The 13,078-nt window shown below is 38.3% G+C and overlaps 1 protein-coding gene and 1 pseudogene across 1 annotated transcript; both read left to right on the forward strand.

Annotated features, from left to right (window-relative positions):
- Positions 1 to 392: 392 nt before the first annotated feature.
- Positions 393 to 3,567, forward strand: LOC122063447 (annotated as a pseudogene).
- Positions 3,568 to 6,085: 2,518 nt separating this feature from the next.
- LOC122094380 (alkaline/neutral invertase A, mitochondrial-like) lies at positions 6,086 to 12,857 on the forward strand. Its single transcript, XM_042665163.1, has 6 exons — positions 6,086 to 7,154; positions 7,786 to 7,951; positions 8,187 to 8,398; positions 10,819 to 11,312; positions 11,495 to 11,543; positions 12,132 to 12,857. Exons 1-6 carry the CDS (start codon positions 6,414 to 6,416, stop codon positions 12,456 to 12,458), a joined length of 1,989 nt encoding a protein of 662 aa, XP_042521097.1. The 5' UTR covers positions 6,086 to 6,413; the 3' UTR covers positions 12,459 to 12,857.
- The last annotated feature ends 221 nt before the right edge of the window (positions 12,858 to 13,078 follow it).

Below are 13,078 nucleotides of genomic sequence, written 5' to 3' on the forward strand. Positions count from 1 at the left end.
TTAGTCAAGGTGCATGGAGGTTGGCCTGGACACATGACTCGTTGGGGTAGAAATCGTCTGAAATTCTCATCTCGTACAATTCCATACAATTCCACCCTAAACGGCTGACACGTGTAATATTCCATATCTACGGTTCATATTAATCAACCATAATACAAGATGGTTTTTTCACTGGTTTAATATTGTATTATGGTTGATTAATCTGAATCGTAGATATGGAATATTACACGTGTCAACCGTTTAGGGTGGAATTGTATGAAATTGTATAAGATGAGAATTTCAGACTATTTCTACCGGACTGGTTGGCTACAAATACACTGGCGAAAGCCCTCCTTCATCCCTTCTTTCAAATTCCTGAAACCCAATCACCAGCTCCTCCACCTTTACCTCCCATGGATTTCCCTACACCGATCACCGCCGCCGCCGCCGAACCATTCGTCTCCAGATACGCAAATGATGAACCCAGGAAAGGTGCCGACATCCTAGTCGAAGCCCTCGAACGTGAACGCGCAACCACCGTCTTCGCCTACCCAGGTGCAGCCTCCGTGGAAATCCACCATTCCCTCACCAAGTCCTCCACAATCTTTAATGTCCTACCCAGACACGAACAAGGCGGTATCTTCGCCGCCGAGGGCTACGCCCGAGCGTCTGTATAGCCACGTCAGGTCCTGGTGCTGGCAATCTCATCACTGGCCTTGCCGACGCCATACTCGACAGCGTTCCACTTGTCGCCATCACAGGACCGGTCGCACGTGACGTTTTTGGTACTAATGCGTTCCAAGAAATACCCGTTTTGGACATCACCCGACCCATCACCAAACACAACTCTCTTGTTCTCGATGTTGATGACATCCCTCGGATCGTCCGCGAAGCTTTCTTCCTTGATTCTACTGGTCGACCCGGTCCGGTCCGGTCCTTATTGACATACCCAAAGATATCCTGCAGCAAGTCTCTGTGCCCGTTTGGAATGAACCCATGAAATTAACCGATTGCATCATCGATAGTCTACCCAAGTCCCCTAACCAGAAGCATTTAGAAAGAGATTATTGGTTTCATTTCTGAGTCCAAGAAACCGGTTCTGTACGTTGGTGGTGGTTGTTTGAACTCTAGTGAGGAGCTCAGGAGGTTTGCAGAGCTCACTGGTATACCGGTTGCCAGTACTTTGATGGGTCTGGGAGCTTATCCCAGTCCGGATGAGCTCACTAGTGACGAGCTTTCTCTGGAAATGCTTGGAATGTATGGCACCATCTATGCTAATTATGCTGTGCACAAATCGGATTTGTTGCTTGCATTCGGAGTCAGGTTAATCTCTATCTTAATTATGTTCAAAATTTGAATTATACTTTTTTAAATTTTAAATTTGGATCTGAATAAGATATGATAGCTAATTGGGTTTTACTTTGTAAATTTTTGTACATACAACTGATATAGCCGAGAGTGTTTAAATGCCTATAAATCTTCACATCAGGCTAGAAATCGGTTCAGCTCCTTGTACAAAGAGAGAAATTTCCCTTACTATATGTTGGTAAGTTGCTAAAGGCCCATTTGATTTTGTTTCTCGAAACGTATTTTTTCATTTTTTTGTGCTTAAAAATGGAAAAATATCATTTATTTCGTTTGATTTTTCTATTTAGTTTTACCTATTTTTTAAAATAAAAATAAGTGTTTATACCTATTTTTGTTTCTAAAAACAAGAATAAAGAAACTAGTCAAGTCTATTTTTCTATCTTTTGAAACAAAATAAGAGAAAAAAATTCTCAAAATCCCCATAGAAATGACCTACCCAAGCCCTTCCTTTTTTTTTTTTTTTTTTTTTCAACCTATGGTTTCCACTTTTTTCTTAACATAAAAAGAAGCTCTGCTCCTCGTATGAATCAGAATTCTCTCGTTGTACCCTGGTAGACTGCTATGACCAAATTTAGCAGTTGACTTAGCTACAATTCTTGTTCGCAATTAAAGAAATAGAATCTTGAAGGGTATTTTGGAGAATTTCAAAACCTAAAATGGTATTTAAAGAAGCAAAAATAGGAGAAATTGTAGATGTAGTTTACCGAAATATTTGGAAAGAATTTTCTCTCCAATCATAAGAGGATTTGAGTCGGACTCCATTAGTCGGGCTACTCTTTTTTTTTTTTTTTTTTTTTCCCACTAACAACGGATATCTAGGCCTTCGGCCAGACTAATCTCACAAGCCTATACTAACCCCATAACAGCATGGACTCATACTGGAGTTGAATGAGAACCATTCAACTTTCACTAAAATCAGTGAAGAGCATTAAAATTCCCATATGACTGACTTAAGAAGGTAAGAAGAGTCGAACTCAGAACCACATGCTTCCCGAGCCAAAGATCCCTTATCAACTCTGAGCTACTCATATTTGATGTGGGATTATTATTTTCACCTCCTTATAAAACCCCAACAAAAATACCTTGTAAGTAAGTGTGATAAAGCAAACCAATCAATTATTCAAACTCTTGAATTTTATTTACAGGTTCGACGATCGTGTCACGGACCAGGTTGAAAGTTTTGCTAGCCAAGCAAAAATTGTTCACATCGACATTGACCCATCTGAGATAGGAAAGATCAAGCAACCCCATTTCTCCATAGCTGCTGATATTAAATTGGCATTAACAGGAATGAACAAATTGTTAGAGGAGAAGAAATCAAAGCTTGAGCTTGATTTCTCTTCTTGGAAAGAAGAGCTTATAGAACAGAAAACCCTTTTGAGTTTCAAGACTTATGGAGAAGCTATTCCTGCTCAATATCTGATTCAAGTTCTATACGAATTAACAGAAGGAAATGCAATTATAACTACTGGAGTTGGACAGCATCAGATGTGGGCTGCTCTGTGGTACAAGTATAAGATGCCTCGGCAATGGCTGACATCGGGAGGATTAGGTGCCATGGGTTTCGGATTGCCGGCGGCGATAGGAGCCGTTGTTGCAAAACCTGAGAAGGTTGTGGTGGATATTGATGGAGATGGAAGCTTCATGATGAATGTACAGGAACTGGCAACAATAGGGGTGGAGAAGTTACCTATCACGATCATAATTCTGAATAACCAGCATATGGGAATGGTTGTTCAATGGGAGGACAAATATAAGGGGAAAAGAGTAGACACTTACCTTGGAAATCCATGTAATAAGTATGAGATATTCCCTAATGTTAGATCAAACACCAAGAAACACGAAAAATAAAGAGACAATAGATCTGCACGACACAGAGATTTAACGAGGTTCTGACGTGGTGTGTTATGTTCTCGGGCGAAGAAGAAGATGTTTCACTATGCAGAAGAGAGATTATATCCAAGCAGTAGTGAGAAAACTCGTCTTGAAACCCTAGCTCAAAAAAACCCCAAAACACAATGACTTTTTCAACAAACAGCAATACATTATATATATACTCCAAGTCGCGAGTCGACCCATCAGGTCGCGGTCGATCTGGTCGAACCATACCTACACCCTCATACGACATCAGATGCAAGTTCAATTAAAATATCATGGCACTATTATTTCTATTTCTAAATTCAGGCAATAGTTGAAAAATCAGGTACCGGTACTGATTAAGGCGAATCACTTGAGTTGAGTCAAAATAAAAAAATAAAAAAATAAAAAATAAAAAAAAAACACCTGGTTAAGAGTTATATAGATTCAGTTAAATAAAAAATGACAACACTCATCATGAATCGACCCAATCAAATAAGATTATTAGGTATTTTACTCGAGACACTACAAACTCGGTGAGTCTAGTCTGTTTTTAAAATATTATAAATATGATTCATTATATCAATAGTTCATTTATATTAGTGAACATATTTGAATTGTATAAGCTCAAGATTCAATGATATGTGATTCCCCCTTCTTTTTTTTTTAATAATTAATTTATATTTATTTATTTAAAATTTGATACCCTTTGGGAGAAATGATCATCATGGTGGAGTACTAGAGGTGATTATTCGATACTCTTGTGGAGAGTTGCGTGTGGTGATGTCTAAGAATCTGGTTTTCGGATACTCTCTCAAATTGTATTGAGAAATTACCTATCGAATTTGATTGTTGAGAGCTCAATTTATATTTAACCAGAATAACATCAAGTATTCCGCTAATGGTACTTCAGGTGGTTATTGAAGATATCTTGCAATTGTCATATTTTAGAGCTTGCTTTTTTAATTCTAGTCTTAAGGAGATTAATTTTGTTGCTAACTCTTTAACAAAGAAGGCCTTATCGAAAATGTGTATATGATAATATAATAAAATTCTACTCCACTGTTGAAAGGGCTTTTCATCCAACAACTTTGCATTCTCCACATATTTAATGAATAAATTTTGTTTTATTCAAAATAGTAATAATAATAACAATAATAACACCCTTAGCACAACCACAAAACCTAAAGATTGAGAGATTCTCTCTTCAACGTGTGGGTGAAACGATTGTATGTCCCATAAAAATATCTCTAATTCAAAATTTCTAATCTAACCATTGGCCTATACAATACCATAACCCTAGAGATAAAAAAGTATATACCCATCCAAACGGTGACTACCACATCAACTGACACCAACTTGTACGTGTATACACACCAAATAAATATCCGGACACAAGGCAACGTTGGCATACTTTTCCCCATTTTTGGGTTTTTTTTTTTTTTTTTTTTTTCAAAAAATGTTTCATATGAGGGCATGTGGTCATGCAAGTGTAAGAGCCAATAGGAGAGCCCACAATAGCATCAACCAGGGATCATTGTCACAATTCATTAGGTATAGAGGTGGTCATTTTGCCCCATTTGTGTTTTGACTAAGAGTGTTAATTGGTTTGATTTCTGTTGAAATATTTGGTTTGGTTTAGTTCACAAATATTTTGGCTGAAATCATAATCGCACCATTTACTAAACGGTTGCACTTACTGAAACTGCAATCATTTAATAAACAGTTTCGATTTCCACGGTATTTAAATGGTTTCGATTTTGGTTTCGAATTATTCCATATGATTTCTAAACGGTTAGCAATCGGTTTGCTAATTTATTCGTATGTGTTACTAAAATTTGTTTTTGGTGATAAATGATTCAATCTTGAGAATATGAAATGCAAACCATTATTTTTTGTTAAAACAATCAAACAACTAAGCAAAATAAAATATTTTGATAGAAAATAGTCTCCAATGCATCTAACAAGTCAATAAGTAATGTTTACAATAGGGATTTTCTTCTTCTCCCCTCTCCCCAAAATAATGTGTTATAATATTGAAAAATATATATTTAATATATCATGGTATAAGCAAAATTTGCATTTTTATCAGTATACATTCTACTTAGTGTGTTGGATTAATTTAATCGTCATTCCAAATAATGAGCAAGCTATCTCTAGAATTACTTGCAGGTTTGCAGCATTCAATCTTTGCAAGCTATCTTTAGAGATACTAATGATATTTTGCAACCACCTTATTTAATCTTTACACGGGTCAGTCGAATCGATTTTAACGGTTTAAATGGGTAAGTTTTCACGGTTTCAATTCGGTTTGAAACCACGGGTTAAACGGATTGGTTCGATTTCAACTCGTTTAGCTAATCTACCTGAAACTTGAAACCATAATTGAACCATTTACTAAACGGTTTTATAGTTTCAATATAAACTGCTCAATTCGATTTCGATAAACACTTTCGATTTCAAATTCACATCCTTAATTTTGGCATAGTGCCGGGATCAAGTCAAACGCCCATATCCGCCCAACACACACATCGAACGGCCGGAAGTATTGGGGGTGCTTGGTCCTTTACTTCTCCCAGTTGTCCGATGCGGGTTGGAGTTGTGGCCACGTAGGAGGGAGCCGGATCCCTTCCCACGGAAACTATTTTCCCTTTTTTTTTTTTTTTCGTCTTTATTTAACTGACACCAACCGACGTGTCTGACCTTCCAAATTATAAAAATACAGAATTCTTTGATTTACCATTATATCCCTTTTTCTTTATCAGAATACCAGAATCTTAAGGGGGCGCTTTTGGTCATTTCCTCCTGTCATTATCCTTGACCTTTTTCCCCAATTCCACTGGTAGTTATTATGGTTTCTGCTCTTGAGATCAACTTACCCTCCCTGTCTCCGAAATCTCCATTTCTCCCGCCTATATATATGGGAGCTTCAAACACCGTTCCTCTTGGTTCTCCATCTTTCTGCAAGTAGAGGAAAAATCAAGTCTTTTTCTTTCTCATCTTTGTTTTATCTTCCAATTTCAATCGATAATTCTCTGTTCGATTCTTGTTTTTGTTTCCCTTATTGCTTGAATCTCTGTTTTTCAATTTTTTTTCAAGATAAACAGAGTCGTAAACACACTTATTTACATTGAAATTAATCATCTCAGAAGTCTCCGATTAAGAGTAGTTTATATCTTTTCCCCCTTGATTCCAATTCCTATCGAGGTATGAATGCTAGTGGTTCCATCGGGATCTGCACCATGAAACCCTGTTGTAGAATCCTAATTAGTTGCAGAAAGCTTCCGTTCTTGCCCATTTTCCGATCAAAACTGGTCCAAGACTGCCAATTTCATCTATGTTCTCCCCGGCATTTCGGATTTAAACTGCTAAATGGTCCTAATCAGAGACCTTTCTGTTGCCCCGATTCCAATTGGGGCCAATCCAGGGTTTTTTCAGGTTGTTGTAGCCCAGATAGAAGTAGGTCAAGTTCTGTAATTTCGAATATTGTCTCTGATGTTCGGCATCATTCCACCTCCGTTGATGCTCATGTTGATGAGAAGAGCTTCGAGAGGATTTATATTCAGGGCGGCATGAATGTGAAGCCCCTGGTGGTAGAAAGGATCGAGAAGGATGTAGATGTTGGGAAAGAAGAAGAACAGAGGGTAGAAGATAGTCGTTTGAATTTAGATATAGGGAATTCAGAGGTTCTGGATGAGGTTTCTGTTTCAACCCAAGAGAGAGAGGTGTCGGAGATTGAAAAGGAGGCGTGGGCTTTGCTACGTAGCTCAATCGTGAGTTACTGTGGGAGCCCTGTGGGGACTGTTGCGGCCAACGACCCTACTGACAACCATCCTCTCAATTACGATCAGGTCTTCATTCGTGATTTTGTCCCATCAGCTCTTGCATTCATGCTTAAAGGGGAAGGGGAGATTGTGAGGAACTTTCTCCTGCATACTCTGCAATTACAGGTAAGCTATCACCATTTTTAACTTCCTCATTTCTTTTTTTACTTAATAGCGCCATCTAATGAATATTTTGTGTGTTTGCTTCCAAGTAATATTTTTTTTTTGGGAATTCATATCACAGAAATTGAAAATAGGTATAGGATTATAGCAAGATATCTAAAGGATGATCTGTGAGATTTTTTTTGCTGTGTCATTTCCTAGGTAGCAATATTGGTCTAATAAATCAGATGACTGTATATATGCTTAATGTTGCACTATGAAGGATGATTTGTCCCCTGTGCATACCGGATCTTCTCTATTTCATTGAGATCTTATGATGGTGTTTGGATAGTTAGGGGTGGCATATATGTCTTGGGGTCGGTCATTGTCTTTGTTAAACCTAAACTTGGTAAATGTTCATTGCTTCATGGATTCCTGAATGTTATTGCGGTCTATCATTCTATTTATTTATTTTTAAGATGGAAAGATGCTATACCTGGGATTGATACTCTAATTTACATTTCAATTGGATTGATTAACCCAACTATTCAATTTTTTATGCCCAGCCTTCAGTGGCTATTCTCACATTGTTCTTTACCAAAAGTTTGATACTTACACATTCTTCCTAAATTGTTTTGTTCTGTATTTTATTCAGAGCTGGGAGAAAACAGTGGACTGCTACAGCCCAGGCCAAGGATTGATGCCAGCAAGTTTTAAAGCGAGAACCGTGCCCCTTGAGGACAGTGATGGAGCATTTGAGGAAGTCTTAGATCCAGATTTTGGAGAATCAGCAATTGGACGTGTCGCTCCAGTTGATTCTGGTTAGTGTACCATGGTTCTATATGCAGCAGTTATTAAGTCACTAAAGTTTATGATTCCGGCACGCTAATTATTATGATTCAGATGGTGAATATTTGGATGCTGCTGTGTGGTCCTTGAATCGTTCCCTATGCACACATTTTTCTTTTCTTTTTCCGCATAAATTTTTTCTAGTTCAATAAGCGTCAGATATGGGATGAACTCTGAAGAAAGTTGTTTTGTTGACTACTTTTATAGGTTTGTGGTGGATTATCTTGTTGAGAGCTTATGGAAAAATAACTGGCGATTATACATTGCAAGAAAGGGTGGATGTCCAGACGGGCATAAAACTGATAATGAATTTGTGTTTAACTGATGGGTTTGACATGTTCCCTTCACTGTTAGTCACTGATGGCTCCTGCATGATTGACCGGCGGATGGGGACTCATGGCCACCCCCTTGAGATCCAAGTAAGTCGAGCTTACTGTATAATGTACCTTTCAATTGCTGATACATAAAATTACTATGATTCCTTGAGGCTTTTCAATAAGTGACATGTGGACCATATTGGTGTGGGAGGGGGAGGGGAGGAAGAAAAACAAAAAATGAAAGGGCAGTCATGAATACGGCCTCTTGTGAAGAGGGTAAGGCAGTAATTGCATGAGTGGCATCTTTCACTGTGATCTTTGTCCTTCCTGTGCCAAAATGGATAACTTTCTAACTTTTGGGGGAGTAAAGGGATCCCAGGCTTCATTGCGTGATGATATTCTGATAGGCTCTTGTTGGATGAAAAATGGGCATAGCACCTCACTGTACATGACTCTCCTGGAGATCATGTGCTTTATATGTCTAAATCAACAAGGTTGAAGATTTGGGACTGCAAATGTACTGGTTCTTGGAGACTCCCCACTAGATGAACCTGTGACGACCATCCTGTGGGACTCTCATGGGGAGCTGTAATGAACTCTTTTGCTCTTTCCCACATGCCTGCAGGGGATGAGGACTGACCTCCATCTGCTTTGAAAATTTTAGAATTTTAGCAAATGTTCTCAAGGTGTTTATGTTAAAAGAAGAAGTAAAAATTCAAGGTGATTCATGCTCTTTTCTCTCTGTTCCAAAATAAACTGCCTTCTCTGGTCATTCTTAACCCCTTCCCCTTGGCAACAGTGCAAGATGGCCAGCATTTCCTGGTTTGGTCTCATGTTGGGGTCTGCTAGTTGGACACTGATCTCAGTCTAACTCTCTGAAATAACCTCCAAATCTGGTTCAGTATACTTGACAAGTATATAAAATTCTCTTCATTTTCCTTTATATGTATTAGATTTTTGTTGGATTCAACAGTGTTATATTATGAGGGTATTTTTTATTTTTTTTTCAATACAATTTTTTTTGTCCTTCACTTTTCTCCCCTCCGGAATTTTTTCTACAAGCAAACTTTGAATAAGTACTTCTAATATCTTATGTTTGATTGCAACTTCCTTTTATAGAGTCTGAAGTCTTCCTATTTCTGCATCGGCTTTTATTACTTTCTCTCAGTGAAGATCTCCTCCTTCTTTAGTGTGTCCTCTGAGGAGAACCAGATAGGAATGCCAATTTTGTTTCCATTGGGGAGGGTAGAGTCAGGAACTGATGTCATATAATGGTATATGCTGGTATTTGCAAGTTTGTATATAAATATTTTTGAGAAATTATTGTTGTTTTACTGGAATTAATTTTCAAGTGGTAGTGGAACTTTCCAGGCATTACCATGAGAAGCTATAACTACGACCAAATTTCCCTTATTACTTCAAAGCTAACTTTCTGTTGCGGACACAATTTTACCTTAGTAGGTTATTATTTCTGACAACTTTTACCCTTCGTACTCCAAAGCTCAACTCAACTAGGTCTGTTTTAAACTAGAAGTTATTGGTGCTTCACCATTCCATTTCCTTTAAAGACATCGGTTAGAGCTCATCAGTACTTGTGTCCTTCCTCATCACTTCAAACAAGTAGACAGATTTTGTTTTATGAATATGACTCTCTTTTTTTTTTTTTTTTTTTTTTGGGGGGGGGGGGAGGGGGGCATAAAAGGTACTAAGAGGATGTGCTATTCTGTGATATCTCACATTTTGGATGATGAAATATTCATCATTTATCAGAAAAGACATCAGTTATTTGGTTTGTTGAAAAACCCATTCATTATGCTAATTCTACCCTTTTAAGTCTGGTATCTTCAACTTCATCCTGAATTTTATGTGGGAAGTGTCTCTATCATCAATTAGCTTAAAAGATTGCCTAGTACCAACAATTCCATTGAAGAGGTGTAGAAAACTGAAGGTTAGTGCTCTGTAACTTCATCATGAAGTTTGTGGCTTTGTGTGGGAAATCTCTATCATCTTTTAGCCAGAAAGTTTGATGAGTGCCTAGAATTCCCATTGAAGAGTTGTAGAAACTGAAGGCTTGTTTATTTGTTTTACACTCTGGGGCAATGTGAGGAAAGCTTGTTTTGTAAATTTTGATCTTTTATTTTTGGGGTGGGAATTCAATCCTTTTGGCACATGAAAAAGTTTAGAAAGAGATTCCTTTTGGAACATGAAAAGTTTAGAAGAATCATAAGTAGCTGCTCAGGTTCTTTGCTTATGTTATCTAGAACTTCTAGTCTTCTACTAAATTATTATAATTCTCAGTGTGATGTCTCTCTCTGGATCAGTACCTACTCTATAGAAGAAAAAAAAGGGGGGTGGGGGGAGGTAAGATACAGGAGGCTCAGACAAGAGACCCGCTGGTGAGCATGGGCTTACCGCACCACGCTTCACCAACTGCAGTCTGCACTAGGCAGTTGTCCTCATCTCTTTTATTTTATGTCTTTCATTGCACTAAAATCATCTGTAACAAAAGTTTGATATTGCAGGCCTTGTTCTACTCAGCCCTGAGGTGCTCCCGTGAGATGCTCACTCTCAATGATGGATCAAAGAATTTGGTTAGGGCCATCAATAACAGACTGAGTGCTTTATCATTTCACATTAGGGAGTATTATTGGCTTGATATGAAGAAGATCAATGAAATATATCGGTACAAGACAGAGGAATACTCAACAGATGCCATTAACAAGTTCAATATCTATCCTGAGCAAATTCCTACTTGGTTAGTTGATTGGATTCCAGAGAAAGGTGGTTATCTCATTGGCAATCTACAGCCGGCTCACATGGATTTTAGGTTCTTCACTCTAGGCAATCTTTGGGCCATTGTTTCATCTTTAAGTACTCCGAAACAGAATGAGGGTATTTTAAATTTGATTGAAGCCAAATGGGATGATCTTGTGGGGCATATGCCTCTTAAAATATGCTACCCTGCTCTGGAGTATGAGGAGTGGCGTATTATCACTGGCAGTGATCCAAAGAATACGTGAGTCTTTATGTGTAATGTTTATGGGTTTCAGTAGTTATCTTTCTATGCTTTATTCACTTGCCTTGGAGATAAGTTTGGAACAAAGGACACCATTAGAATTGTTCTGTTGATATACTGCTTCTCGAATTCTGAACCTAGCTAAAGATAGTGAACCTTCCTGGATCTTTTGTCTTTTGCAGACCTTGGTCATATCACAACAGCGGATCTTGGCCAACTCTTATATGGCAGGTATTTTTGGATTTATCAAATAACTTTAATTTGGGAACACTCAAGTCAATTATCATGGTTTCAAGTATTGTGGTCAGTTCAGGATCCCCAGTGGCCGATCCAGTAGATCCAATACTAACAGAAATATCATCCATAAAATGTTGTTCCTGCTATCTGGCATGTGCACTAAGGATCAAGTCAATTAAGGATTCCCAGTGACTATTCTGGATCAGGATCCTAAGTTTTAAACCTTGCCCAGGATGGGACAAAAAGGTTGACTTTCCTCATTGCCGATTTTTATTTGATTGTGGCAGTGTCATATTTCTGTGGTTAATATGGACCCAAGAAAATGAACCTAATTATCATTGCCACAGAATCACTGCCTTTAACTGGAAATATGTACCAAGGAAAGGAGGGATCCAGTGGTAGAGAATAGATAGGTTCATCCATACTTCAAGCACTTTTTTGCCCAGGACATCTAGGTCTGGACCGCTTGAGCTGCTGTTGAGAAACCTTATGCTTGCATGCACTGTGGACTGGTACACTTTTGGTTCATTTGAATCTCGTCGGTCGTGTTCTGATTCTTATTTTCTGTGGGATATGTATCAGTTCACCCTGGCCTGTATTAAGATGGGGCATCCAGAACTGGCCAGAAAGGCGGTTAACATGGCAGAGCAGAGGCTCCGAGTGGACCAGTGGCCTGAATATTATGACACCAAAAATGGAAGGTTTATAGGAAAGCAATCACGGCTATTCCAGACATGGACAATCGCAGGGTTCCTGACATCAAAAATGCTATTAGAGAGACCAGAAATGGCATCCTTGCTATTCCTGGAGGAGGACTATGAGCTCCTTGAGAATTGTGTCTGTGCATTGAGCAAAACAGGCCGCATAAAGTGTTCCCGTGGTGCTGCCAAATCACAGATCCTTGTGTAAATGGAACGTCGATCATTTTCGAGCCTTGCTCCTATAATGTACAGGAAAATATTAGAGAACAAATAATAAGAGGGAAGAACATGTTTTCAAATATGAAAATTGTGCGCCCTTCTGAGTTTAGGTGAGAATTAATCTATCTCTGCCTTAACAGTCCATCTATGTTGTGCAATATATTATTGGTCTGTTATTTTACAGGCTGACCCAATTATATTTTTGTAAAGAGTAGAACCCAAGTTGCTGTACTTGTGGGTCCTAGTCAGTAACAATTTTTCTTGGATACTGTAACAATAATAATTTTGCGACCTATGTACCATTTGATGCTGCTGCCATTTTCATGGATTTGATCCATGTTTACTGGAAATAATACTCGAATGATGCAGGTATTCTTCTTCTTATTCATTTGAAACATCTCTGGTTCACTGCATTGCTTGCCTTTTTAAGCATTCATTCATTTGAAGATCCAAGTGCATTCATGGTCGATACAAAAGAGGGGTTTAAGAATCTGGCATATAATCAGAATCAGAAAACTCAATTTTGTTGCATCATAGTCTCAAGATAATTCCTTCCTTCAAGGAAACTTTTATTCCCATGAAGTCCAATTTAACTGGGGTTGGGGGGTT

The sequence above is a fragment of the Macadamia integrifolia genome, chromosome 2 (assembly GCF_013358625.1).
Source record: "Macadamia integrifolia cultivar HAES 741 chromosome 2, SCU_Mint_v3, whole genome shotgun sequence".
NCBI classification, from domain to species: Eukaryota; Viridiplantae; Streptophyta; class Magnoliopsida; order Proteales; family Proteaceae; genus Macadamia; species Macadamia integrifolia.

What these genes read in the sequence shown, in the direction of transcription:
- LOC122094380 (XM_042665163.1), top strand. Translation starts at nt 6,414, where the DNA reads ATGAATGCTAGTGGTTCCATCGGGATCTGCACCATGAAACCCTGTTGT. An exon ending in TGCATACTCTGCAATTACAG is followed by an intron (nt 7,155 to 7,785) that starts GTAAGCTATCAC and finishes TATTTTATTCAG; the next exon opens with AGCTGGGAGAAAACAGTGGA. An exon ending in GGCCAACTCTTATATGGCAG is followed by an intron (nt 11,544 to 12,131) that starts GTATTTTTGGAT and finishes GATATGTATCAG; the next exon opens with TTCACCCTGGCCTGTATTAA.